Below are 24,680 nucleotides of genomic sequence, written 5' to 3'. Positions count from 1 at the left end.
ACATATTATTAATACTGGCCATATTTCTCCGCTTCTAGGCGATGGCTTCTCCAGAGGAGAAGGCCTATGAGATCATGAGAGAGCTAGATGTAAGCTACGTTCTGGTCATCTTTGGAGGCCTCACAGGATATTCATCTGATGGTAAAAATGTCTTTACATCTCAATATTCTATGTTAAGATGCTAATAAGTAGTTGGATGCCTGTTTCACAATTTGAGAACTGAGTTCATTTCCTACAATTAGAATAATCAGGCAGTTGACCCACGTTTTGCACATGAAAGTTGATGAATGGAAGTTCCTCTGGAACCTTAATTATGATTAATGCTTTCATTAGCAGGTTACTGTTCTGACCATTTCTTGTAAGTTTTCCTCAATCGCCTGTGAATCTTTTCCTAATGATAATTTTTAGTGAATGAACCTGGGCGTGATAGATTTGCTCCGTGGAGGGGTACGCTTTATCTGAAACTTGGTATCTGTATTTTTATGGTCAGCTGTATAGATGTTGTGAAAAGGGACTGAATTTTTATAACTCTTCAGGAGCAAGGTGCCTTACTGTGATGCCTTACTATTGTCCTGGCTGGGATACACCTGCTGAAAAGAGGGAATGTACTGGGATTTGCATTATGCTTGTGTGACTTGAGATCTTTAACCACATGAAAGATTTTGGATTAATTTGGAAACTGCTGGAAGTAGGTGACTAGCATCTATGGAGCAAGTTTCATCAGAATTTATTTCTATATTCCTCAGGAGTTTGTACTTTAAACAGTCTTATTGTTCACTATGCCTTCTGTAGAAGTTTGCCAAGATTTCTCATGACATACTGGACATAGAACAGGCCCTTCGGCTTTCAATGTTGTGCTGGCCCATATATTCCTTAATTTAAAAAAAAGCACTAAACTCTCCCTACCCCATAACCCTCTATTTTTCTTTCATTTATGTGTCTGTCTAAGAGTCTCTTAAATGCCCCCAATGTTTCAGCCTCCACCTCCATCTCTGGCAAGGCATTCCAGGCACCCACAACTCTGTTTATAAAAAAAAAACCCCACCAAAAACGCCCCCAATGTCTCCCCTAAACTTCCATCCTTTAAATTTGTACATAGGTCCTCTTGTGTTTGCTGATCCATTCCTGCCCTGGGAAACAGTTGCTGGCTGTCCTTCCTATCTATGCCTCTCATAATTTTGTAGACCTCTAGCAAGTTTCCTCTCATCTTTCTATGCTCCAAAGAGAAAAATCCCAGCTCTGCTAATCTAGCCTCATAAAACTTGTTTCCCAATCCAGACAACATCCTGGTAAATCTCCTCTGCACCCACTCCTAGTTTCTACATCCTTCCTATAATGAGGTGAATAGAACTGAATACAGTTCTCTAAGTCTATAAGTAAAATTTAAAAAAAAAACAATCTGCTGGAGGACTTTTATCTTGATGAAGAGGTCTGACCTGTTCTATCTGAGTCTGAGAGCAAGAAAGGAACTGTCCTTGAATCTGAAGGTTGGTGTTTTTCAAGGTTGTGTAAAGTTGCATAGATGTAGAACAGTGTTATTGTTAGCAAGCACTGTCTGTAAATTTAAAAACTGTTAGCTTGTGGCAGCCTCTCGCTGCCCCCTCGGGGTGCCTCACAAAATGAAGGACAAATGCGACAATCCAGCAGGCTGCACGAGGCCCATATCACTGCCCTCCAATTGGCCACAACTAAAGGAGCCTAACTGGCCTATCTGGGAAAGCGAAACCACAAATTCACCAATCAGTGCTGAAGTGGCTTTGACCGCACCCCGCAGCTTGAAAATTAAAACAAGGCTGTGGGCCCAATAAAGCTCAGTGTTAACTCCACTCAACTGGGGTTTGTGTCGTTCTTTTTGGGAACAGCGGGTTCATTCTGAGCTAACCTGCTTGCAGCTATAACCTCTCCTGCGCTATAGGCTCTGCAGAGACATAACTTGTAGCAGCCAGCTAGAAGCTTAAAATGGCTGTTGAAGTTATTTTGGAGAATTTGAGGAAAATCCTTTTTTAAAACCATTTTGTTTTAAATTCTTTTTTTCCATAGATATCAATAAGTTCCTGTGGATGGTGAGAATTGGAGGCAGCACAGACACGGGCAGGCACATCAAGGAGCATGATTACTACACCCCAACAGGAGAGTTCCGTGTGGATAGGGAAGGCTCTCCAGTCCTGCTCAACTGTCTGATGTACAAAATGTGTTACTATCGTTTTGGTCAGGTCTACACAGAAGCAAGTGAGTGCTGGTGATATTTGTCTCTTGGTGTCTATTGTTTCAGTTAGTGTGGTATCAGGACCGTGGAGGGCTGAGGCATAGTCATAAAGCATGGAAGCAAGACCTTTCACCTACTCATACTGGACCATCAAGCAGCTATTTACAGTCATCCTATTTTATCCTCCTCACAATCTCATCAACTACCACTAAACTCACCTGCACACAAGGATGTGGAGCACAATTAACCTGCTAACCCACATCTTTAATACAAGGGATGGAACTGGAGCAGCTGGGAGGAATCCCATGCCGTCATGGAGAACTGCTCACAAACAGTACCATAGGCCAGGATTGAACCAAGGCCCTGGTGCTGTCAGCCATCTCACCTTGCAGCCCATCTCTTCCCCAGTGTACAGATTAATGCATAACCTGACCATAGTGTAAAATCAACTTGATTTATAAACTAAACCTGACAGTCACAAAGAAGCACAAGAACTGCATATGCTGGGATCCTGAGCAAACACTGAGGAGTTGGAGGCACTAAGAGGGTCAGGCAACATCCACCGAGAGAAACAAGACAGTTTGGGCTTTGAGTCAGGACAACTTAATCAACAGAAGAAAAATTGGATCCCATTGGTCTCACCAGCTCTGCCAACACTGCCTGAATCCAGAGTCAGGGCCTTAACCTAATGCATCACTGAAGACACTTTAAGGTTGCACTTTTTTTTGAAATCTAAAGCAAAAACAGAAAAGTTCTGGAAACTCAAAGTCTGGCCACATTCCACGGGAAGTGAAACAGTTAATGTTTCTGATTGGAGACCCTTTGCATGGCCTGCGAGTGTTTCCTGTTTTGGTTCCATTGAATTTGAAATACTGTCACCATTGTGATGTAGAAAGCACATTTTCCAAGATCCTGTAAAACAAAAGAAAATGACCAGGTACTCATTTTAATAATGTAAATTGAGGAATAAATATTGGATGGATATCAGTAAGAACTCCCATGCTGTTCTTTGAAATCCTGTACTGAAACTTTTCTATCCACGTGATTAGAGCATAATGGCTCTTAGTTCAGTGCTTCATAAGAAAGCAGCACCTCCAGCCCTACTATACTGGAGTGATTATACAATAAGCTGTTGGAAAGGGGTTGAAATACAGGACTTTCAAAGTAAATGTGAGCAAGACATCAGTAAGCCAAGGTTGTCTTCATCAGAGGATCAAGGCAGTCATTGCTACTCATGAAGCTTGAATCATACTTGTCAGTGGTCATGTATATGGATTTTAGGAAGTTATTCCTAAATGGGATACAGTGCAAATGCGTGTTGCACCGAATTTTGAAAAGAGAGGCATAATTTATTTACTGTCACAATTTTGGACTCCCGAAGTTTAAACATATCATAAACATAGGAGTACAAATGATGGAAGCAAACAGCAGGTTAAACAGTGTTATTAGGGAAAGAAATGGCCAATGTTTCAGATCAAAGACCCTACCCAAAAGTGTGAGCTGGGAAGGGAGTGAATAAAACCAAGAAAATGGCTTCTGGAGGGTCCAGACTAAAATTGGCAAGATAGCAATCACAAAACAGTAGGTGACTTACATTGAAACAATTGTGGAGAGGAAGAAAGCGATTTCCTGAAATACTGTTAGTTAAATTCAGCATTAGGCCCCAAATCCAGATGTGTCATTCTTTGTGTTCACTATTGGATCATAGGAGGCGAAAGACAGTCACAGGAATGGTGTGGGGAATCACCAAGGTGATGGTCCCTTTGGAATTCTGAAAGGGGATAAGATATGTCTGGTGGTGGAATGAGTTTGGAGGTGGCTGAGATCTTAAATACAGAAGTTTGGTGGGGTAGAAGATGAGGCCAAGCCGATGCTGTCTATGTTCTGATGGAGGGAGGGCATGAGAGTGATGTAGAGGAGATGTGGTTGAGAGCTCTGCCAATAACTATCGAGGGAAACCCAAGGCTGCAGAGAAAGAAAGGCTTCTTAAAGGCACCGATGAGAAAAGTAGTCTTCACAACAGGTATGTTAATAAACATGTTGAGTTTAGTGCATCTCTGAAGTCCTGAAATATGACACTGAAAGAGGGTGCGATCGGAAAATAAATCCGAAAATAAATGTCTGAGGGACATCCATATGCTGGGATCTGTGTGAAATCCAGCACTAGATACCTAACCAGCAAAACTTGCAATAAGGATTTAATTCTTTCCCACAGAACGTCCACCTGGATATGACAGAGTGAGAAATGCTGAGATTGGAAACAAAGACTTTGAGCTTGATGTTCTAGAGGAAGCATACACCACGGAACACTGGCTGGTCCGTATATACAAGGTGAGTCCACACAGCACCTCCGCACTGAAGAGGTTCAATTAGTTGTGTGATATTGTAATCCCTTTGAAGTATTCCACTGGTCTCAACTTGATTTGTGGATTTAGTATATGTTAGTTTCACAGGCAGAAATGAGTCACCACAGTCTAATCTCAGAATTATGCAAGTTTTGATTTAATCTGAGTTACTTTAACTGATCTAACTTAAGGCCCCAGTCACAGTACTAAAGTTTCAGAAATCTGTATGTGTAAGTTTATCCAAGATTTCTACTCCTTGTTCCTGCTTCACAATTCTTGCGAGACAGGTGGTTCAAATGAACATCAAATGGGAAGGACCTGGAACTTCACTATGACATTTAATCTTCTCTCACTGAGGAGTGACTACTTGGGTAGTATGAGAAGACTAATGTTCCACGAGGACAGGGTCATTCTTTAATAACAAAAATGTGAAAACCTTTATGGGTTTCTGACCTTTTAACAGTTTGAATGAGTGAAAATGGTCATGTTTGGGTGGGCGGCATCTTTGAAACCAGTAAATCATCTTTGGGTTATGTGGTGGACAGTTCTAATGGAATAGTTTTGAACCAGTGTGGATATTCCAAATAGGTCACAATATAAATGTCAATCAAGCACAAGATAATTTTCTGTATCTGGATGATATTTTCACTGAGCTTATACCTCTAATATGAAATTGCTAGGCAGATAAAACTTAAAAGGGTTGATCAACTGCACCAGACATGATGGCTCTAACATTGTGACTTAACTCATTCTATCTAACCCAGTGGTTCTCAACCTTTTTCTTTCCACTGACATACTACTTTAAGTAATCCCTATGCCATTGGTGCTCTGTGTTAGTAAGGGATTGCTTAAGGTGGTATGTGAGTGGAAAGGGAAGGTTGAGAATCACTGCTTCAGACCCAATTGTTAAGGAAACATTTTGCTGAAGAAAAATTGTCATTGGCCCATTTCCTTTGGAGTTATGAAACTGTGCACATAACAAGTCAATGAGGGATGATTAAAACAGTGGTTTTCAAACTTTTTCTTTCCACCCACATACCACCTTAAACAATCCCTTACTGATCACAGAGCACCTATGGCATAGGGAATACTTAAAGTGGTGTGTGAGTAGAAAGAAAAAAATTTGAAAACCACTGCTCTATCCTGTGATATCCTGAAAACCCCTCTTTGGTTCCTTCAAGTTATTCACAAGCAGTAGTTTTGAAGGAACTTGCCCCCATATCATGTGACCTCTGCTTCAGTCAACGTCAGGGTCATCATTTTTTAAAGCCATCCTAACCAGCATTGTATTCCAAAGGTACAGTTCACTCTAAAACAAAATGTCTACATAAAGTGAGCATAATTGGAGCAATTAATATGTATGACATGCTGTATTTTAAATATCTTGTGAAACCCCCATAAGATCATCGGAAAACTTGCGATTTGGGCATAAAAATATTGAAATACAGTCATGTATCATTTTTGCAAAGAAAAATTTTACTTCCTTTCCAAGCTCTGTAATTGATAACACTATAATTCATTAATTAACCCCAGGTGGTCCTTCTTGGTGAGGCAGCACTTCACTTATAGGGGTCATCCAGTGGTCCTGGTGTGGCCTTCTCTGGACAGACTGGGCTGGTTGTTTTGTTGAGTGCCTTCACTCTGTCCACTGCAAGAGCAGGGACTTCCCAGTGGCCAACAATTTCATTTCTGCACCTACTCCCGCATCAACAATGTGCACTGCCAAGCCAAAGCTGTCTGTGGGTTGGAAAAGCAGCATTTAGTATTGTCTGGGCTCTCCCCAACCAAATGCCATAAACATTGACTTTTCTGGTTTCTGTTGGGCCCCTCCCTTTTCTCTGTCTACCTTTCTCTTACCCGGTTTCCTTTCCTCTCGCTTCCTGCTCCCTTCCCTCTCCATTCAGGAGCTATCCCCTCCCCAAGCTTTTTTTTTCTCTTCTGCCCTCCCACCTGTTGTTTTATTCAGGTGGCTGCTTCCTTTTTGCTCATACCTTGATGAAGTAGCCAGGCCTGAAACGTTGATGACATATCTCTAACATAATTCATTAATCTTTGTTTCTTCATTGGTCTTATTTTTATTTTTTCTGATTGGAGCATTAGTTCCGCACCTGAGTGTGTCTGTTGAACTGGTCAGTGAACCAAACAGCCTGGTGTGTCTACTCCTGAAGGCTTCTCCTCACTAAATGTATCCTTTCTCCTTCCTGTTTCCACTTTAGAACATCAACACTGTTCACATGAACTGCTTACCTACTCACCTGTTTATGGGTAAAGAATGCTAAATTTCTGTATTGTATTTAACTCCTTATTTATAGCCTATTATTAAGCAGTTGCTTTAATTTCAGATCCAATTTGAAAAGTTAATGCACTTGTTTAGTTGAAGGTGATTCAGTCCTTTGCCCTGTTAGCAATGACCAAAGATTTTCTACTGCTCATTTCATTCTGCAATTTTTCTCATATTCCTTGACAGGTGAAAGATTTGGATAATCGAGGTCTCTCAAGAACGTAAAAGGCACAGCAGGCCGCAAGTGTCAGCAGTACTGAGGCCTTGTCCTGTGAAGAAGAGCTGTATTTTTTTTTATATACACTAGTTCAGGAAGAGATCAGAAAGCTTGTTTACATATTGCTTTATCCGTAGCAATCTGTCTGAAACGTCCACTTGGGTAATGATTTGTGGTGAGTGACCAAAACATTAAGTTCTACAGTGGTCAAATAAAGATTTCAAATAGACTTGGAAATGTACTTCACGGTTTGTGTTTCGTTCGAAGGTTTGGTTACAAATATGACTTCTAACACACTGAAGTTTGCATTCACTGATATAATTTAGCAAGTACCTTCACTGTACTGATCTTCGTTTACAGGCTGAATCATTCCACTTTATTTAGAAGGGATGCTGGTGTCACTACAACCCTCGCGCTGCTCTCCCCAGTCTTGCCTGGATTTTCTCACTCCACACCATGTTACGGCATAAATTCCTCTCAGCACAGTAGAGCTGTCATTAATAAATCTTATGTTTTTGCAACTCCTTGCAGGTCAGCTTCTCCTAGCTGGACATCTATCCTGAGTGAAAACAGATGCCAAAGATTGCAGCAGGATCTTGATCTGTATAGCAGGAATAGTTGATGAAATTTCATGGAAATGTGAGGTTTCAATTTTAAAAAAAATGTTTAAAATGTGAGGTGTTGAATTTTGTGAGGTGCAGCACCTGAGTAGCCCTCCTGGAGCCTAGGTGTGATTACTGGGATAAAGATGCTGGAGGCACCTTTCAAATCACAGGGGGATCTACCCATTAAATCACCAACTCAGCGATTTAAGGGGGACCCTCAATGACGTGTCACACACTCATGGGAGTTATCAGCAGTAAATTGCCACCCCGTCAGTTATCTCTCTTTCTCCCCCCCCCCCCCCCCCCCACCGCAGCAGCGACCTCTCTTTCCTCACCCCCCCCCCCCCCCCCCACCACCAAGACAGCAATCTCTTCCCCACCCCTGTGGCAGTACTACCTCAGCCAAGGGTTTCGTTGTGACACCAGAGTAATCAGGTTGGCCATTTCCCCTTTCAAACTGCTGGAGCAGGATGCCCGGGTAAGTTTTACTGGGTTCCCCAATCACCTCTCTGGTAGGTCAGGGACCCGGTTGGGTTGGACCCTTTCAAATCGCCGTGCATCTGGGTCATGAACCGTGCAAATTGCCTGGTTAACCCCATTTTACATGGTAGTTTGAAAGGGCTTAGTTGATAGGCATCTGGGGAGTGTTGTAAAGCAGAGGGTTTTAGGAGTACAGATACATAGTACCTTGAAAGTGGTTTCATGGGTAGATAGGGAGAGGTTGAGCAATTTTCAACTGCCCATCACACCAAACTGACTCTCTGATATGGAACAGTACATCCAATATGTTAAATTACCATAAATGGGAAGGGGATTTGTGGTGCAGAGGATTAAAGTGACTGATCATCTGAAAGGGTGATAATAGGAAGGTGCCATATAAAAATGTGATCACTGTAGAATCTTCAAAGCAGATTAATAACTGATTAGGAGTTAATGAAGCAGAAAAAGGAACAGGACAGCAATAACAGACGGAGATATTGGAAATACACAAATGTGGTGGCTTAGAATGCCTGTTCTAGTCAGATTGGGATTACGAAAAGGTTTTCCTGTGTACGTGGAGTGAGCTTTTGGGCCTTGACGAAAGTTGCCGCACAAGTGGTGAAAGATTAAACCCTTTCAATTTGGGATAGAATGCTCAGCTTTGAGTACCACCAAGATTGGTCAACACCAAAATCAATCCACTGGGCTTGGCATTAGAAGCAGGAGCACACAGCAACTGTTGAGAATGAAAGTTTTAGGTTTGCAAATGTTGAGTCGTCAAATTTTGGATGAGTGATGTACAGTTCCAATGCATAGAAACCACACAGTTAAACAACCTTAAACACTAACCTCCAGCTTCCTTTCCTGCTCTAATTAGAGTTCTAAATTGTCCTCTCTCTGGAAAAGAATTTGCCCTTACACTGTTTTAATTGTAACGTTCCCTGCATTGGCTTACTGTTACACTATGCATTTCTGTTTTATTGCACAGTGCTGTACTTAAATACGAGTTGACATATGAATAGCACACAAAGCTTTACTGTAATGCAATACACGTGACAATCCATATAAAAGTTGTATGTTTTTGCTGGATATTTATAAATTACAAGCACTTGTGTGCAAGTCAGATTGTTTCAAACTTAGATCCTGTCCACTGATTAGAGGGAGACCCATTGAAATATTAAGGTTGACCACTTGCTTAATTTGTGACCAAACAAAAATCCACACTGATGCCTCGTACTTCAAAACAATCAAATAGACAATTCCTTCTTTAAATCAGAAACCCTATCCTCTCCCTCCTCATACAAGACAAATATTTTTTATGCAGTTGGTAGGTGAGTAGAAGTACAGACGAAACCAAAACTTGACCGCTTCACAGGGAAGGGGGGACCATAAACTTTGAGCAGAGTCTTGGGGGGGGGTGGCCATAGCTGGAAAAATGTTGAGAATGGCCAAGAAGATCTTGCAAGTAATGTTGCCTTCATAGAACAATCCAGAATTATGTATTTTAGACTTTGTTCTTTGTCCTGGTAATTCACGGGTAGGAGGAAGTGGATAGGCCAGGCGATTTATTAAAATAGGAGGATTGAAGTAAATGCATCTTTCCTTCTGCTTCTCCTCATCTTTATTCATTACCATCATCATTCCCTCCATCATGGCACCTTCCACCCCCACAAACTTTGTCGACAAGCATTCTCTCTTTGCTGACAAACCTTCTCTTTTATGTCCTCCTTTATTTGGACCCCTTCCATGAATTTAAAACTTCTAAGAAGCTCAGCAAATGCCCCTGCCTGGATCCTGGTCCCTGAGGGATTCACATGCAACCTGTCCATTCAGTACTGGTCCCACCTCCCCCAAAGTAGGTCCCAGTGATCCAAGAACTCAAATCCCTGCCCATTAATCCACTCCTTTAGCCACATATTTATCCTCCACCTGATACTATTCTTGCCATCACTATCACGTGGCACAGGAAGTAATCCAGAGATTACCCCTTTTGTGGTTCCTTCTCGCTCCCTACCTAACTCCCTATATTCATTTTTTTAGGACCTCTTCACTCTTCCTCCCTATGTCATTGGTACCAACATGTACCACGACCTCTGCCTCATTTCCCTCCCCTCTTAGGATGTCAGGGACACGAGAAGTTACAACCCGGACCCTGGCACTAGGGAGGCAGACCACCATCCGGTTTTCTTTATCGTATCCACTGAATCCACTATAACTATTGCCCTCCTCTTCCTTTCCCTACCCTCTTGGGCTGCAGAGGCCAACCTTGTGCCAGAGGTACAGCCACTGCTGCCTTTCCCCCACCCTCAACATTACTCAAGGAGTACTGATTATTGAGGGCTACAGGCTCAGGGGCTCCCTCTTGAACCTGACCCTTACCCTGCCCCCTCCTAACCGTAACCGACTGATTCTCCTCCCGTGGCCCTGGTGAGACCACCTGGCTATAATCCTGTCTATGACGGCCTCCCTCTCCCTGACCAGAGCGAGGTCATCAAGCTGTGTTCCCTAACACAGACCCTGAGACGCTGCAGCTCAGTACACCTAGTGCAAACGTGGATGTCCGGGAGGTTAGAAGACTCCAGGACCTCCCACATCTAACACTAAGAAAAACAAACTGCTGTCACACACATCCTGTCTCTCTCCCCCTCACCTTATAAAGAGAAAATCAAAAGTAGATATATATTATATGTGACAAATATACAGTCTGCTCCTCGCTGGCCGCTCCTTTGCCTTACTCTCCCTTTATTGGCCATTGACCAATTAACCCCGTAACTCTCTCCTCGCTCCTCCATCTCACAACACCGCCCGAGCTCTACGTGTAGTTACCAATGACAGGGTCATAGCTTAAAACCATCGAAAGTGACTATATAGAGATATATATATATTATATATATCTCTATATAGTGCAAAAAGCTATCACAGCGACCCACCACCAAGAGTGCGTTATTCCATTGAAAAGTGCACAGTGCATTGCTCACATCAGTGTTTAATTCATAACGTTATATGGGGGGTGGGGGGAACTTTGCAAACGACTCAGCCATCTCCATGTGGCCACGACCGTAACGTGCTGGTGTGGAATGAAACAGCACGTTGATGGCAGGAGGTTGGTATGTGGTATGCGGGGGACAGTACAGATGCAGGAAGGCTGCTGTGGAGGGAAGCCATTCTCAAATCAAGCGACCATGTTGTGGAACATGGAGGACTGCCTGTCCACTGCAGCACTAGGTTCCTGCAGAGCAGATGCCAAGGCATTCACTGCTTGTCAACACCACCACAGCACGCTGTATCCTCCCTAAGATCTGCAAGCATAGCGCTCTCCTGCTCCAGCTGCAACTCAGTATGCAGGCGATCTCTCTCTCTGTCCTCCCTGCCCAGTGATGTCATCATGGCCTCCAACTCCTTTGAGAGAACCTGTGCTTTCATTAACCTCTGACACTTGTAACTCGGACAGAGTGCTGTGGATCATATCAGGAAAAGGGGATCAATAGGAAAATTGCATGCTTTTCCAAATATGAAATATTGAGAATACTATACCTGTCTTATCTGGTGTCCTTCCTGACTCGGCCCTTCCAGTGCCATTGATTTAATCCACAACTTTGTCGCGTTCGGAGGCGTCCATAGCTTTGTCAGAGCTGCTGGTTGCTGCATGAAATGACTCGGGGAATCAGGGCTCTCCGACGCAATGACCACATTCAGAGTGTTGCTGAGCAGCTTGTCCCCCAGGTGCTGTGGCATTGACCAAAATACAGCCAGTCCAAACATCCGCTGCCGCTCCTCCTGTTATGATCCAGCACAGAGTGGCACCTCTTCCTCGGGCTCAACAGCTTTGTGACTCCCTGGTCTTTACTCCAGCTGTGACCACGTGCTGCAAGTGCACTGGCCAGTCGTTGAAAGGTAGGGACACTCCATCTGATGCACCCGGACTGCCTCCCTGCCGCGTGCACAGTCGGAGTTTTAAAATTCATGCATCTGCGTCTCAGGCTGAGGACGTCACTGCCACGACATGATCCCGCCCCCAAACAGCCGCCTAATGCAGCTGCCCATTCAGATTGATAGGCGGAGGGCTGCACTGCGGAGATTATCCCCCTCTGAGAGGGATTGCGATATGCGGCTCGGAGACCGCCTCCGCACATTCAGAGAGGTTGGTGATTCTGCGTTTTGACGCAGTTTCCCCGCCTTTACATCCAGACTTTTGGTCGATCTGAAATGGCCTAGAGAGACTCAGCACCACTCACAGGTCTTTTTTATTTGAAAATTTTATTTATTAAATCATGATTAAACATACAGTAATAGAAAAACAAAATACATACATGATTTTTTATGTAAATAATAACCCCAACAATCCTCAACCCCCCTACCCTAACCTACCCACCCCTCCCCCCCTCTAACCTAACCCCAGAAGGAAAGAAAAGAGAAAGTTTGTTTGTTTTATGGGTGTGATAGTACAGATCTATCACCAATGTACATAGTGTATATAGTTACTGTATCTAGACTGTGCTTACAGCGATTGGCTGAGAGCTAAGCCACACCTATTGTTTGGGCCTTAAAGGGTTGTGTCCCTAGCCAGGTCGGATCATTCCGGACTGGTCGGCCACCTGTGAAGAGCTCCGGTCTTTTGCTAATAAAAGCCTTGGTTTGGATCAACAAGTCTTTGGTTCTTTCGACGAGCTCTACAATGGGATACATTAAAAGCTTATTTAAGGGGACAAATTATTTAGTTATACTGCCAAAATTAAGAAACAACATGCAGTTGAAATGATTAGATTGGAGGAAGAGATAGAGATTTTGGAAAAGGATTTACAACAAAATTCTACCGAAGCTAAGAAAGTACGTTTAGCTAATATGTTACGATATAATTTGTTACAAACTTGTAAATTTGAGAAATTATTACAGAGGATTATGAGTTGGGCGAAAGTATTAACTTGGGAGCTAAAAATAGAACAAGATTCTAGAACAATAAATGCTATTAGATATGATTCAATGATTGCATATAAACCTCAGGAAATCCATGATGTTTCAAAAATTTTATGAAAAAATGTATATTTCTGAAGTATTGGAGGATGAAGCCAAAATTGATAATTTTTTATCTGACTTGGATTTACCATTTTTGAGTGATAAGGATATTAGGGATTTGGGTTCTTCCTTACTGCTAAAGAAGTAATCGATGCACTTCGATCTATGCCTAGTGGGAAGTCTCCAGGTTTTACTTCTGAATTTTATAAATAATTTCAGGATTTATTAATCCCTTTATTGATGGACGTATTGAAGCAGGCAACAGTAGTTCGTTCTTTTCCAAATTCCTTTTCTAAAGCAATTATTAGTTATTCTTAAGAAAGATAGGGATCCATTGAAAGCAGGGTCTTAGACCTATTTCTTTATTAATTGTTGATTATAAAATTTTGGTGAAGGTTCTGTTTACCAGATTTAATTCATATAGATCAAGTGTGTTAATTGTAAAGTTGATTTATTTAATATTTCTCGGGAGCGATCCGACCAACCAATGGTTATTTCTCTTGATGCAGAGAAGTCCTTTGATAGAGTGTTTTTATTTAAAGTTTTGGAGAAGTTTAACTTTGGCTCTTTTTTTTTTATTGGTTGGATTAAGTCCTTATATAGAAGTCCTGCTGCTAGAGTCATGACAAATGGACAGGTATCTTCACTTTTTATGTTTTCCAGATCAACTAGGTAAGGCTGTCCTTTGTCACCAGCTCTATTTACATTGGTTATTGAACCTTTGGCTCAGATGATGTTTTGATATATTTAATACAACTTTTGAACTCTTTGAGGAATCTGCATGATAGATTGGAGCAGTATTGTGAAATATCTGGTTATAAAATTAATTGGGAAAAGAGTGAAATTATGCTTTAGCTGAAATGGATTATTCTTTGTGTAGGCATATTGTGAAATTTAAATGGTCGGATCGGATTAAGTATTTAGGTGTTAAAATGGATAGTCATTATAGTCATTTATATGAATTGAATTATCTGTCCTTATTGTCTAAAATCAAATATGATTTGAATTGGTGGATTTACCTATTACATTAATAGGCCGAGTTAATTGTATCAAAATTAATCTTTTTCCTCAAATTCAGTATATATTTCAGTCTATTCCTTGTAAGATTCCTCAATTTTTTTTTTAAGGATTTAAATGCTTTGGTAAGTAAGATTGTATGGAAAGATAAAATGGTAAGGGTATCATTACAGAAATTAACTTGAAAATATGAATTAGGAGGTTTGCAACTCCCTAATTTTCAAAATTATTATGAAGCAGTACAATTGAAATTTATTAATAGGATGTTTGAAGTGGATAAAACTTTTATATGGGCTAATATTCAATTATCTAAGATAGGTGGGAGGAAGATGGATCAGTTTATTTATAGATGGAATCTTTAATTATTGAGTAATTATAATTAACCTGTTTTGAAACATTTAATGGATTTATGGTGTAAAAGAAATGAAGTCATTGGTACTCAAGGTAAAATTTCATGTAAAACTCCTTTGTATCAAAATAAGCTTTTAACTTTTACAGTTAATAATCAACCTTTGAAGTTATGGGATCAAAAGGGTATTAAATTGGTGCAAGACTGTTATGAAGGAGAATATTTTATTTCTTTTCAAAGAATGAAATAGAAATATGATACATCTTCAAATACTCTTTTTTCTTATTATTAAGTCAAAGCTTTATTTTTGGATAATTTTGGACGTACTTTACGGTCACCCGTAGTTCTACTGAAAAGCCCCTGGCCTACTCAACGTAGCTATGTCATGAGGTCTTTAGTGCTTCAGATGTCATGACGCCAGGTCATATGTTGTGTGTCTATATCAAGCCTTTGATAACACTGTAATAAACACTTTTCTTTGCTGGCTGACAATTTCAGGTGTGGTCTTGTTATTTAAACATGATGGCGGTATGAGCACAAACTTCATCCGCCACATCTCGTTACTTTATTAATCAGTAAGTGCTTTTGTTTATTTTCCTTAGCCCTCTTTGCTGTTGTTTATCAAGCCAATCGCATTCTGACTGCAATACCTTATGTTGTCCAATTTGAGCACTGACTGCTCTGCCTCTTCTACTTGCATTATCCCTTCAATTCCTTTCCTCATTCCATTTTCTTTGTGAGCCTCCTCCTTCCATTCTCTAATTCTATTTTTCTATTTCTTAGAAGCGTCTTTTTCCCACAGTAGTTGTTCAACGTTGGCAATTTTCCAGTATTCCACATCCCTCCTGCTGGTCTTGTTTTATTTCCTAGTTTCTTCGTTAATACCACTGACAGGATATGGTATTGTTTACCGTGGTTAGGATTGATGTTCCCATTTTTGTCCTGGGTTCCCATCCCAGCTTTTATTGCTAGCCTGACCGATTTCCCAGCCTTAGTTCCAAATGATCCCAGTTGGTATTTCCTTGTGGCAAGGTATACGGTTTACAGTCTGCCAACTGACCCTTTCACTTAGCAGGAAAAATTTATAGTCAAATATCATAACTGAATGGGGTGAAACACCAATTCCGAATAGGTTAAATAGACAAGATTGGTTACGCAACCAGCTGCCAAAAACGATACTCAAATGTCAGAATGCAACCTTCCACTACCAGCCTCTGAGATATTTGTGTGGGCCAAACCTTCTCCAGTGGTTGTAAGGTTTCTTTTTCATCTGTGTACTGACCTTTGCAGTTGGCAGGACAGGATTATAGACTATCCCTGTAGTCAACCCCGTAGTCAATGGTCAGGTATCGTAATTTAGGAACCTCTTCTGTTCAAGTAGTTTAAATAGGTTAAGTAGACAGGTTCATGCTACAACCAATTGCTCAGAAACGATGCTCGAGTATGGGTGATAGCCTTGCACATACACTCGCAACCAGCAGAGTGGTTTGCTCACAAATCACAATTCTTCTTAACTCACCACTGTGTCTTGGGCTACGTGTGTGGTTCTTTCTCTCTCGGCAGAGAACCAGATCAACCTCGTATGAGGGACCACAATGTTACCCTGGGTCAGTGAAGGAGTTTAGACTCAAGGGTCCCAAAGGTGCACTGCTGCTCCGTCCGATGTCCCAGTGTCCTTGGGGCCACTTACAACATAGGTGGTGATCTGCCCAGTGAGAGATTGCCAGCTACGCCAATGTTAAAGTCGAGCTCTTGTCAAGATACAAAAAAGAACAATTCAAACATACTTTATTTGAATAATGCCAGCAGGAATGAACAGTCTGTAGTGTTGGGTAGACAAGGCCACCTCACAAAGACTCTTTGGTCTCATTCAAATAACACAGTAACAGGGAACAATATTTAAGGCATTTTCCTGCATACAAATTGGATATAATTTCTTTGAAGGTATTGCTACAGCTTATGTTTTACATCTTGCATATCCTCTTCCTAAAAACGGAAATTATTCATTGTTGGCCATTTAATTTTTATGTACAAGAGACATCCTTTATACAAAAATCAACAGAAGTCTGGAAGCTTTGCTCTTAGTACACATCAGTATCTATTCTCTACCTTCCCGATTTCTGGTTTCCAATTAACACGTGAATGGCTAGTTTCTCTCTAATCTTAAATTATTGAAGTTAACAAATGGTGGCCAAAACTTCAGAGCAAAAACACTGTTGCCATCAGGGACTGAGTGGGACTGTCAGTGTTGCTAGACACTTATTGCAGCCTTTGACTACATACACCACGTCTAACTGCCATTGTGGTTTTTTGATGTCCAAAAATGAGTCAGGAAATGCAGGGTATTCTTCAGAAAAGTTTAAGCCTTTATTTGCAAACAAAAGCTGAGATAAATCAAAGCCTGGACTCTGAAATGCCTGTTACATTGAGACACTGCCCTTTTTTTAAAGTACAGATTCTCAGTGTTTGACTTTGATTGATGTTTTGTACCAATTAGCTCTTCCTGGGTTTGTTTTTCAATCATGGTACTCATCACTTCTCCTTGCACTACACTGTCTTCTTGTAACTACTATTACCGAGTGGCCAAACCGCAGCTCAGCCATATGTGGCTCGTGGAAAATTCGAATATTCTATAAATTTCAACCCCCCCCCACCACCAGCCTGACTCGCGCTGCCGGTCTCTCGCCCGCCCAATAAGACTAATTTTGTAAGGTGGAAATCTTTTTACATATTTCTGTCTTTGTGATTATTGAAACTAATACAAATTAAGTTTAAAAACTGCAGGCATGAATAAATATTATTTCATTTAATATGGTTTCATGAATACATAATGAATAGTGCATGGGTATATTTTTCATACTATCAAGCATCTTTACCTTCTCCACCCTGGTCTTAAACACCCTGGAGATGTTGCAAAAGGCGATTAGCTGCGTTCCCCACAATAGGGAGTTGTAAAGCAATCACGTTAAAAGCTCCTGCAGTTCTTGAAGTGTCAGTTAATGAAGACGAAAGCTATGTAGTTAACCAGGAATCATGGCATTTATTAGCAGAAACTAGTGGTACAATAATGAATGATAATGGGTGCGTACACAGTTATACCCAAGGGGAGTGTCTTTAGTGGTAGAGATAATACACGTCCAATGTCAGTAAAGCAGACTAAACACAGAGAGAGACTGACAGCACGACACGGATTCACCACGGTCTCCCCCGGCAGAAATATGGTTAAAATTAAAAGAACAGCTTTTAGAGTAGTATTCAAGTAGGCAAGCTCAAGTAGGTAAGCATAATACAACAGTAAAATAAATGGCATTGAGACTTTACTGACATAGCCAAAACAAGGCTAGTACCTGTCAGCGCAATCAGAATATGAGATGTTTATGAATAGTGGAGCCTCCCGGGTTGTTTGCAAATGTGAGACCTTCTTATGGGTGCAGGTGGTGGTTTTGCAGGAGTGGCAACCTTGGGAACTGGCGGTGTTGATATAGTTCCCTGGTCTGTAGTGTGAAATGGCAGGACTTCTGGACCCACTCCAGAATCACCAGTGGAGCCTCAGCGTGGCCATCTGAATGCTTATTGGGGATCACAGGCTGGGGTGGTGCATCCAACCTCTCAGGATCACTCCGAGTCGTGGTGTGTGAAGGGGTGAACCAGGCGGGGCTAGATCTTTTAGGGGTACAGTGTTCGTGCTCCCTTCTGGATATTTAACATGGGCATAATTGGGATTAGTGTGCAGTAGTTGAACTGGCTGGACTAGAGGGTCCTTTTTACGCATCCGAGCGTGTCTCTTCAGCAGTACAGTTCCAGGCTCAGATAGACAGGCTGGCCAGTCCATCACAGTTCCTGATTTCCTAGGGAAAGTAAACATACGTTCATGAGGTGTTTGATTTGTTGCTGTACATAATAGGGACCAAATAGGATGTTGCACCTCAGGTAGCACCTCTTGCCACCGAGTAACAGGGTAACCATGTGTCTTTAGAGCAAGGTTAACAGTCTTCCAGACTGGCATTAGCCCTTTCGACCTGCCCATTGCCCTGGGGGTTGTAGCTCGTGGTGCAACTGGTGGTAATCCCCTTGCCATCCCGATTTCTGGTTTTGAGCAGCTCTGCGCTCATGAATGCTGAGCCTCTGTCTGTATGAATGTAACTGGGAAAACCAAAAATACTGATGAATCTGTCAAGTGCCTTAATGACAGACGTCGTTGAGACGTCAAGTCAGGGTATCGCGAAGGGAAACCTTGAGTATTTGTCGATTATAGTAAGGAAAAATACATTTTTGTTGTTAGAAGGTAATGGCCCTTTAAAATCTAAACTGATCCTCTCAAAAGGTTGGATCGCTTTGATGAGAGTGGCCCCCAGAGCTTTAAAATACTGAGGTTTGCATTCTGCGCAAACAGGGCAGCTTTTAGTCAGTTTTCTGACTTCTTTGAGGGAGTAAGGAAGGCTATTGGCCCTTATATAGTGTAAGAATCTTGCGACCCCTGGGTGGCACAGTCTGCTATGGATCTCTTTTAGTCCTTCAAGCTGAGCACCGGCAGCAGCTCGTGACAATGTGTCGGAGGGATCATTTAACTTGCCAGGTCTGTACAGGATCTCATAATTGTAAGTTGAGAGTTCTATACGCCAGTGTGCCATCTTATCGGTTTTAATTTTACTTTTATGTTTAGTACTAAACATGTAGGGTAAACATGATCAGGGTAAACTTTCTGCCAGCTAGAAAATGTCTCCAGTAGCGAACAGCTTCAGTGATAGTCCGGGCTTCTTTTTCAATGGCCGAATGTTTAAATTCAGGTCCATGTAGCGTGCAGGAGAAAAATGCCACTTTTGATTAAGGGATGCTACTAAAGCACAATCTGAGGCATCGGTTTCCACTTTGAACAGAACATCCTTGTCGATGGACAAGACTGCAGCCTTGGCAATATCAATTTTAATTCTCTCAAAAGCTTTCAGAGCCGCTGGAGGGGGAAAGATTTTGTGTCAAGCAGGAGGTGTGCCTTCATAGCGTAGTCACGTACCCATTTGCAGTAGTGGGAAAAGAACCCCATACACCTCTTAAGGGCTTTTGCAGAGTCTGGGGGTTGCAACTTCTTAAGGGGTGCCATTCTTTCAGGATCAGGGCAGATTTCACCCTCGCGAACAATGTAGCCCAGAATGGGTAAGTCTGTTGCATTGAAAACACATTTACCCTCGTTAAAAGTAAGGTTGAGTTCTTTAGCTGTTTAGGCTAGAAATTTTTTTAGGTTGTTATCATGTTCAGTCTGGGTCTTATCACAGATAATGACATTATCCAGATAGAACATATGAGTTACAGGGTACGTTCCCCTAATGATTTTATCCATCTCCCTCTGAAACACTGACACGCCATTAATAACTCCAAAAGGTACCCTCTTAAACTGGTATAGCCCCCCATCAGCCTCAAACTCTGTATAGGATTGTTTGCTTTTTTTTAAAAAATGGGGATTTGGTAGTTGATAAGGTCGATAAGCTTTAAAGTCGATAGTCAAGTGCACTTTATATTGAGCTATCTGATTAACTATTTCATTAATGCATGGCAGAGGGGAGGTGTCCAAGTTAGAATAATGGTTAATTGTCTGGCTGTAGTAAATAGCCAGTCATTTCTTAGTGTGATTTTTCACCACTACCACCTGGGCTCGCCACAGACTCTTGCTGGGTTCAATCACCCCCTCCTTAAGTAGTGTCTGAGCCTCAGCCTTAATAAACTCATGGTCCTCTTTGCTATAAGAACAGCTATTAGAGACAATCGTCAACACTCAGGAAATAGATTACTGAACAGGGAGGGAGCTTTGATCTTTAGTGTGGACAAACCGCAGTAACCAGTGTGAGTAGTGGCCCATCGAAATTTAACACTACACTTTTCATCTGAGATTGAATATCCAACCCCAGTAACATGGGAGTGTGGAGATCAGGCATTACAAAGAGCCAAACATCAGCAAGACAATGTCCCTGCAAGTTCAAAGTAACCTCACAATTGTCCCGTATAGTCTTTTTAAGTTTGCTACAAGCCATTAATATCTGTCGGTTCGCTGGATATCTCCGCAAATATAAGGCTTTGGCAACCTTTTTATGAATGTAGCTGTCAGTGTTTCTGGAGTCTATTAAGCAATCGACAGTCTCACCATTCACCTCCCCCTTCATAGTCAACCATTCCAGTCTGTAACAACCCCCAAGCTTCACAATCAATTGAGCTAACACAGGGGTACTTTGTGTTGCTCTCACCTCTCTGTCACTTGAAGTCGATTCAGCGGACTTGTCTTAAGAATCCCCCCCCCCCCCCTTTTGCAATAGTCTTCCATTCCAACGGCTCCAGGATGAATTTTCTTGGCGCTTTTGTTCTTATTGGTGGGAGTATTCTTCGCCCTAAAAGCTTTAGCGAAGTGGCCATATTTCCCACAGTAGCTGCAAGTAGCGAATCAAGCTGGACACTTCTGTCTGGGGTGCCAGCTCTTATTACCGAAGTAACATTTGCCAGGGGTCCGTCCTTTCCTCTCCTTTGGGGTTCCGGCACTCCTGGATGTTTCTTTTTCAGTTTCCAGCATTTCACTGGACTTTACAGCACTTCTCAATGTTTTGGCTAGTGTGACTGCCCAGCCAAAGATCAGGGGCTCTGTCTCTAGTAGCCTCTGATGGATGTAACTGGAGTCTATTCCATTAACAAAAGCATCCAGCTTCAAAGCATTGTGGTGTTGTTCCACATTGACTGCCCCGACATCGCATTCATTTGCCAACGAGTCGAGAGCCAGTGCATAGACAGCATCACTTTCCCCGGGTTTCTGGTGTCTAGTCAGCAAGTACCACATTCCGTGGCTCCGCATAGTAAGCGGTCAGTCGTTCCCAGGCTATAGCCAGAATCATAGCTTGCATTACAGAAAAAGGGATCTCACCCAGTAAGGAATTTAGGTGGCCCTACTGTATTGCCTCATCAATCATGTTGTTCCGAGCCATGCAGTAATTGAAACAAACAATCCGGTGGTTGAAGATTTCTCTGGCCCTCGAGGGCAGACTGGTCGATTATCAGCCACTCTGGCTTGAGTGGTGCATACATTTCTGCTAATAAAATTGAAGTGCCAGTTAATGAAGACAAAGGCAGTGTAGTCAAGCTGTAATCATGGCTTTTATTAACAGAAACTAGTGGTACAATAATGAATGACAATAGGTGAATACACAGTTATATCTAAGGGAAATGTCTTTATTAGTTGAGATAATACACGTCTGTCCTGGGTAAACTTGTACCTCTCACTTTGTTCATTTTAGATTGGTCACAGTGTTCGAGCTACCGAAAGAAAATAGACACCCAAACAGAGAACAGTAACCGAGAACAGTTCAGTTTATACAAGTCTTTATTACTAAATCTAAAGCTGAATTCAAACTACAATATGCAAGCCCTTCCCAATTATACTTATCAATGCCTGGACTGGTCCCAACTGCCAAAGTGAGGCAACGACTGCACACTTGTCTGGGCACCGGTAGCAGCTTCTCCACTTCCCCCGACCAGGATGTTGGTTGGAATCTTGAAGTTCTTCTTCTTGCTGAGAGATGTTGCCACCTCTTGGAGAGTCTCAAACTTCAGCAGTGGGACCATGGCTTATATTACCCAAAAGTTGTTTACTTCACAGCTTATCTCTTTGAACAAATGATTTCATTATCTTCAAGGTCTCCTGACAGTCTGCGACCAACAAAAGAAAACTGCATCTCTGGGCCTCATGGTGGAATTTAGGTGTATCTACTAATTCATATCCATCCCTGGGCCCCATAGTGTAAATTAGATTATGTCTGCTCATTCTAAAAAACAAACAGGTTCTCAGCCTTGCAGAAGCAAAGGCTGCAAAAGTTTAAAAAAATCTTCCATTACAAAGCAGGGCTAAGCACAGCGAGAGACTGACAGCACGACACAGATTCAGCAATTATGTAGCTTGGTACGAGGATAACCTTTTCATCTGTATCTTCCATCCCTCACTTTATCCTCCTCAGTAACCCTCATACACTTCACTCTGTTGTGGTAACTGGGGCTCTCTCAATGATCTAATCTGAGCAGAGCAGTTGTGCCTTGTCACTGAGCAAGTTTGATCGCCACACTTCAGCAGAAATGGTTCATCAGTCTCGCATCTCGGCATGACTAACGTTAACACAGGGTCATTCTCTCGCGCCTGCTCACTTCCCACGGGATGTCCCCCAAGCGCCGTGCAGTTTTCAAATGTCCACTTCGCAGCACCGCAAGCTATCACTTCCGCCATCTGAAACTGCATACTGTTGGTACATGGCAAAGCTGGCCATTCTCCATCATTCCCTCCAGTCATGATTACATTCACCGTTGCAAGAGAGCTTAAAAGGGCGATGCATCCAATGATCCACATTTTTCTGGCTGGAGCTTGTCGGGTTTCGTGTTTGCTCTTCCTGGGGAAATAAGATATCATGGTCAAACCATTCCTCCCCAAAGCTATCCTTTCAGATGAAACCAGTGTCTCCACTTTTCTCCTTCTTTGGCTTCCACCATAACAAGTTTATTATCAACAGCCCTGTCCATCCAGGCTGTGATCCTGGTGTTGCTGGTACCACCTTAACCATTGCCGTACCTGCTGGCATGTTCCCCTTCTGATCAGTCTCATACTCAAAACCTCCCCTTTTAGATTGTGCAGAAGAATGGCCAATTCCCATACACACTGGGTGATCCAGTCCTTACCACTGATGCTCTCACGACCATGTGTGATTTCAATTTCCATCAATTAAAAAAAAGTAAACCCTGTCCCAAGATCAGGGATTGCTCATAGCTTAATCAGCCCTGTTGGCAAGGCCGGAGACCAACTTACCCCAGTCTACAATAGGGCCTTTGTTTACAGTGCAATTTGTTCTCTCAATCATACCAGAACTCACAAGTCAGTAGGGAGCATGAAACTTCTGCTTGACCCCTAACGACATGCAAGCCCTCTCCTGTCCAGTGTGCCCTTAAATCTCCCGACCCTTGATTATCTCTTCCTCATCCAGTGCATGTGCTACTATCTCATTAACCACCAGTCAGAACGTCAGATGCAGGGTTAGGGTGGAGCTGTCCTCAAGATAGTGCCAGGTCTCTTTCTTCAATGGCAAGAAAGACTACAAATAGGGAGCTGAAATGATTATAATGACGTTACCTCTGGTTGAGAAGATTGGGACGTGACTTAAAAGTGGTGCCATTTTTTAAATTACATTTTTTCATGCTCCAGCCAGTGGGGTCTGTGTGTTCTTTCATTAGCTCTGTGTGTAGCACCTCGCTAGACTGGGTCCCCATTTTGTCCTGCTTAATGTGGGCTAAACCATGGTATGTTTATATAAATGTGATAGATGTACTCAAGGGCTTTCACCTCACCTCATCTTCCTTGTACACGTTAAATTGACTCATTCAACTCGACAGGGCTGCCCATTGTCACCAGCTTTATTTGCATTGGTTATTGAACCATTAGTTCAGGCTATTAGACAAAATGAAGAAATTAGAGGGATGTGGGTTAAGATTGAAGAATATAAAATTAACTTATTTGTGGATGACGTGTTGGTATACTTAACGGAACTGGAACGGTCGTTGAAACAATTGCAAGAGTGTTTGTTGAAATTTAGAGAATTATCAGGATATAAAGTTAATTGAGATAAAAGTGAAACTTTACCAGTTGGCGTGGGAGATTATTCTGAATTTAAAACAATTATAAAATTAAGGTGGACAAATAAAATTAAATATTTAGGTGTGTTATGGATACAAATTATCAATCATTTATATCAATTAAATTATGTACCTATATTAAGACGGATTAAAGCAGATTTGATTAAGTGGAAAGATCTTCCATCAACTTTGATTGGTCGGGTTAACTGTATTAAAATAAATATTTTCCCTCGAATTCAATATTTATTCCAGTCACTACCTTGTTTACTTCTAAGGGGTTTTTTCAAGATCTGAATAAAGTAGTGAGAAGGTTTTTATGGAAAGGTAAATTAGCTCAAAGGCATGGCATAGATTTACATGGAAGTATACATTGGGCGGATAACAATTACCACATTTTCAAAATTATTATGAAGCAGCCCAGTTGAAGTTCATTAGTAGATTGATGGATTTAGATCAGCCTCCTAGCTGGGCTAAAGTGGAGATGGCATGTATTCCTAGGGTTGAAATACATTAATTTATATTTTG

At 41.8% G+C, this 24,680-nt stretch overlaps 1 protein-coding gene across 1 annotated transcript in view; it reads left to right on the top strand.

Moving 5' to 3' along the window:
• The window catches only part of stt3a (STT3 oligosaccharyltransferase complex catalytic subunit A), a 60,512-nt gene extending 53,226 nt beyond the window's left edge, over nt 1-7,286 (top strand). Inside the window, exons 15-18 of the mRNA XM_069894456.1 lie at nt 39-141; nt 2,041-2,229; nt 4,422-4,537; nt 7,019-7,286. Of these exons, the coding sequence (XP_069750557.1) occupies nt 39-141; nt 2,041-2,229; nt 4,422-4,537; nt 7,019-7,057 (447 nt within the window). The 3' untranslated portion in view covers nt 7,058-7,286. The remainder of the gene's footprint in view (nt 1-38; nt 142-2,040; nt 2,230-4,421; nt 4,538-7,018) is intronic.
• Nucleotides 7,287-24,680: the final 17,394 nt, after the last annotated feature.

The sequence above is a fragment of the Narcine bancroftii genome, chromosome 8 (assembly GCF_036971445.1).
Source record: "Narcine bancroftii isolate sNarBan1 chromosome 8, sNarBan1.hap1, whole genome shotgun sequence".
NCBI lineage: Eukaryota > Metazoa > Chordata > Chondrichthyes > Torpediniformes > Narcinidae > Narcine > Narcine bancroftii.
This window is presented reverse-complemented; position numbering and strand designations above follow the sequence as displayed.